The 2,500-nt window shown below is 50.2% G+C and overlaps 1 protein-coding gene across 1 annotated transcript in view; it reads right to left on the bottom strand.

The window, feature by feature from the left end:
• The window catches only part of LOC307271088 (calpain-9), a 21,032-nt gene that overhangs the window by 12,000 nt on the left and 6,532 nt on the right, over positions 1-2,500 (bottom strand). Inside the window, exons 4-5 of the mRNA XM_080054960.1 lie at positions 1,390-1,523; positions 326-497 (exon numbers count right to left, since the gene is read on the bottom strand). Of these exons, the coding sequence (XP_079911086.1) occupies positions 326-497; positions 1,390-1,523 (306 nt within the window). The remainder of the gene's footprint in view (positions 1-325; positions 498-1,389; positions 1,524-2,500) is intronic.

Genomic DNA, 2,500 nt, shown 5'->3' with positions numbered 1-2,500 from the left:
CACACACACACACACACACACCTTGCTATTGGCACAGTTGATGAGCGCCCCTTTAGCTAGCAGCCACACACACACACACACACACACACACACACACACACACACAGACACACACACACACACACCTTGCTATTGGCACAGTTGATGAGCGCCCCTTTAGCTAGCAGCCACACACGCACACATGCACATGCACACGCACACACACACAGACACACACACACACACCTTGCTATTGGCACAGTTGATGAGCGCTCCTTTAGCTAGCAGCCACACACGCACACATGCACACACACACACACACACACACACACACACACACACACACCTTGCTATTGGCACAGTTGATGAGCGCTCCTTTAGCTAGCAGTCGTCTGAGTAGAGCTGGAAGGTCTCTGGGTAGAGAGGAGATGTTCAGAACCTCAGCCACTCCACCGGTCATGTCCACCATCGCCTCGTGAGGAAAACCCATATCCAGAGCTCTGTACCCGCCTTTCAGTCTGCAGGAGAAGGCAAATGAGTTTAATACAGCAGTGTGTGTCTCTGTCTGTCTGTCTGTCTGTCTGTCTGTCTGTCTGTCTGTCTGTCTGTCTGTCTGTCCATATCCAGAGCTCTGTACCCGCCTTTCAGTCTGCAGCAGAAGGCACATGAGTTTAATACAGCAGTGTGTGTCTCTGTCTGTCTGTCTGTCTGTCTGTCTGTCTGTCTGTCTGTCTGTCTGTCTGTCTGTCTGTCTGTCTGTCTGTCCATATCCAGAGCTCTGTACCCGCCTTTCAGTCTGCAGGAGAAGGCACATGAGTTTAATACAGCAGTGTGTGTCTCTGTCTGTCTGTCTGTCTGTCTGTCTGTCTGTCTGTCTGTCTGTCTGTCTGTCTGTCTGTCCATATCCAGAGCTCTGTAGCCTCCTTTCAGTCTGCAGGAGAAGGCAAATGAGTTTAATACAGCAGTGTGTGTCTCTGTCTGTCTGTCTGTCTGTCTGTCTGTCTGTCCATATCCAGAGCTCTGTAGCCGCCTTTCAGTCTGCAGGAGAAGGCAAGATTTAAGAGTCTGTCTGTCTGTCTGTCTGTCTGTCTGTCTGTCTGTCTGTCTGTCAGAGACACTCACACACACACACGGAGAGAGAGACACACACACACACACACACACACACACACACACACACACAGGGAGAGAGACACACACACACAAACACACACACACAGGGAGAGAGAGACACACACACACACACACACACACACACACACACACAGGGAGAGAGAGACACACACACAAACACACACACACACACACACAGGGAGAGAGAGACACACACACACACACACACACATACACACACAGGGAGAGAGAGACACACACACACACACACACACACACACACACACACACACTCACTTGGCGTAGGCTTTCTCCAGCAGTGAGCTCCAGAACTCGTATCTGTCCGGAGAGCTGAGGTAGATCAGTCTGTTGTTATGAGTCGGCAACAAGTCGTCTATCTTCACCTCTTCCCACTGACCGTACTGCCAGAACTACAGACAGACAGACAGACAGACAGACAGACAGACAGACAGACAGACAGACAGGGAGACAGGGAGACAGACAGACAGACAGGGAGACAGACAGGGAGGGAGGGAAGGAAGGGAGGGAGACAGGGAGACAGATGGAGAGGGAGGGAGAGAGACAGACAGACAGACAGACAGACAAAGAGAGAGATAGACAGACAGACACACACAGGGAAAGAGAGAGAGACACACACACACAGGGAGGGAAGGAGGGAGACAGACAGGGAGAGAGAGAGACGGACGGACGGACAGGGAGAAAGACAGTCAGTTATGGTGTTAGCGTGGCAGTCATCTATCTTCACCTCTTCCCACTGACCGTACTGCCAGAACTACAGACATAGACAGACAGACAGACAGACAGACAGACAGACAGGGAGGGAGGGAGGGAGGGAGAGGGAGAGACAGGGAGAGAGAGAGAAAGGGAGGGAGAGAGGGAGGGAGGGAGGGAGAGAGAGACAGACAGGGAGAGAGGGAGGGAGGGAGGGAGGGAGGGAGGGAGTGAGACACACACACACACAGAGAGACACAGACATGTAGAATAGGAATTGACTAGGGGGCGCCCTTAGCTCAGTTGGTAGGGCGTCCCCCCCCCGGGCCGGGCCCAGCAGCAGACCCGGGTTCGATTCCAGCCCGCGGTCGTTCTCTGCATGTCACTCCCCTCTCTGCCCCATTTCACCTCTGTCTCTACACTATCAATAAAGCATAAAAATGCCAAAAAAATATCTTAAAAAAAAAGAAAAAAAATAGGAATTGTCTGATCTTTTTGTCTGACGTTGCAATCTAAAAACTCGTTATTATTTTGAATACAATATAATTTACAAATGTCTCTCACATCAACATAATTTATTGAATAAAGATAACAGGGGGAATTTGTCCTTCTCAATAAAGTTAAAAGCTTGTAAATAAACAAAGCTTATCGCATGTTTGTCAGCGGGTTTTTTTTT

This window comes from Ammodytes marinus, assembly GCF_949987685.1.
Source record: "Ammodytes marinus genome assembly, contig: scaffold_38, whole genome shotgun sequence".
Classification (NCBI taxonomy): domain Eukaryota; kingdom Metazoa; phylum Chordata; class Actinopteri; order Uranoscopiformes; family Ammodytidae; genus Ammodytes; species Ammodytes marinus.
Note: the sequence above shows the minus strand (reverse complement) of the source record. Positions and strands in the feature narration are given on the sequence as shown.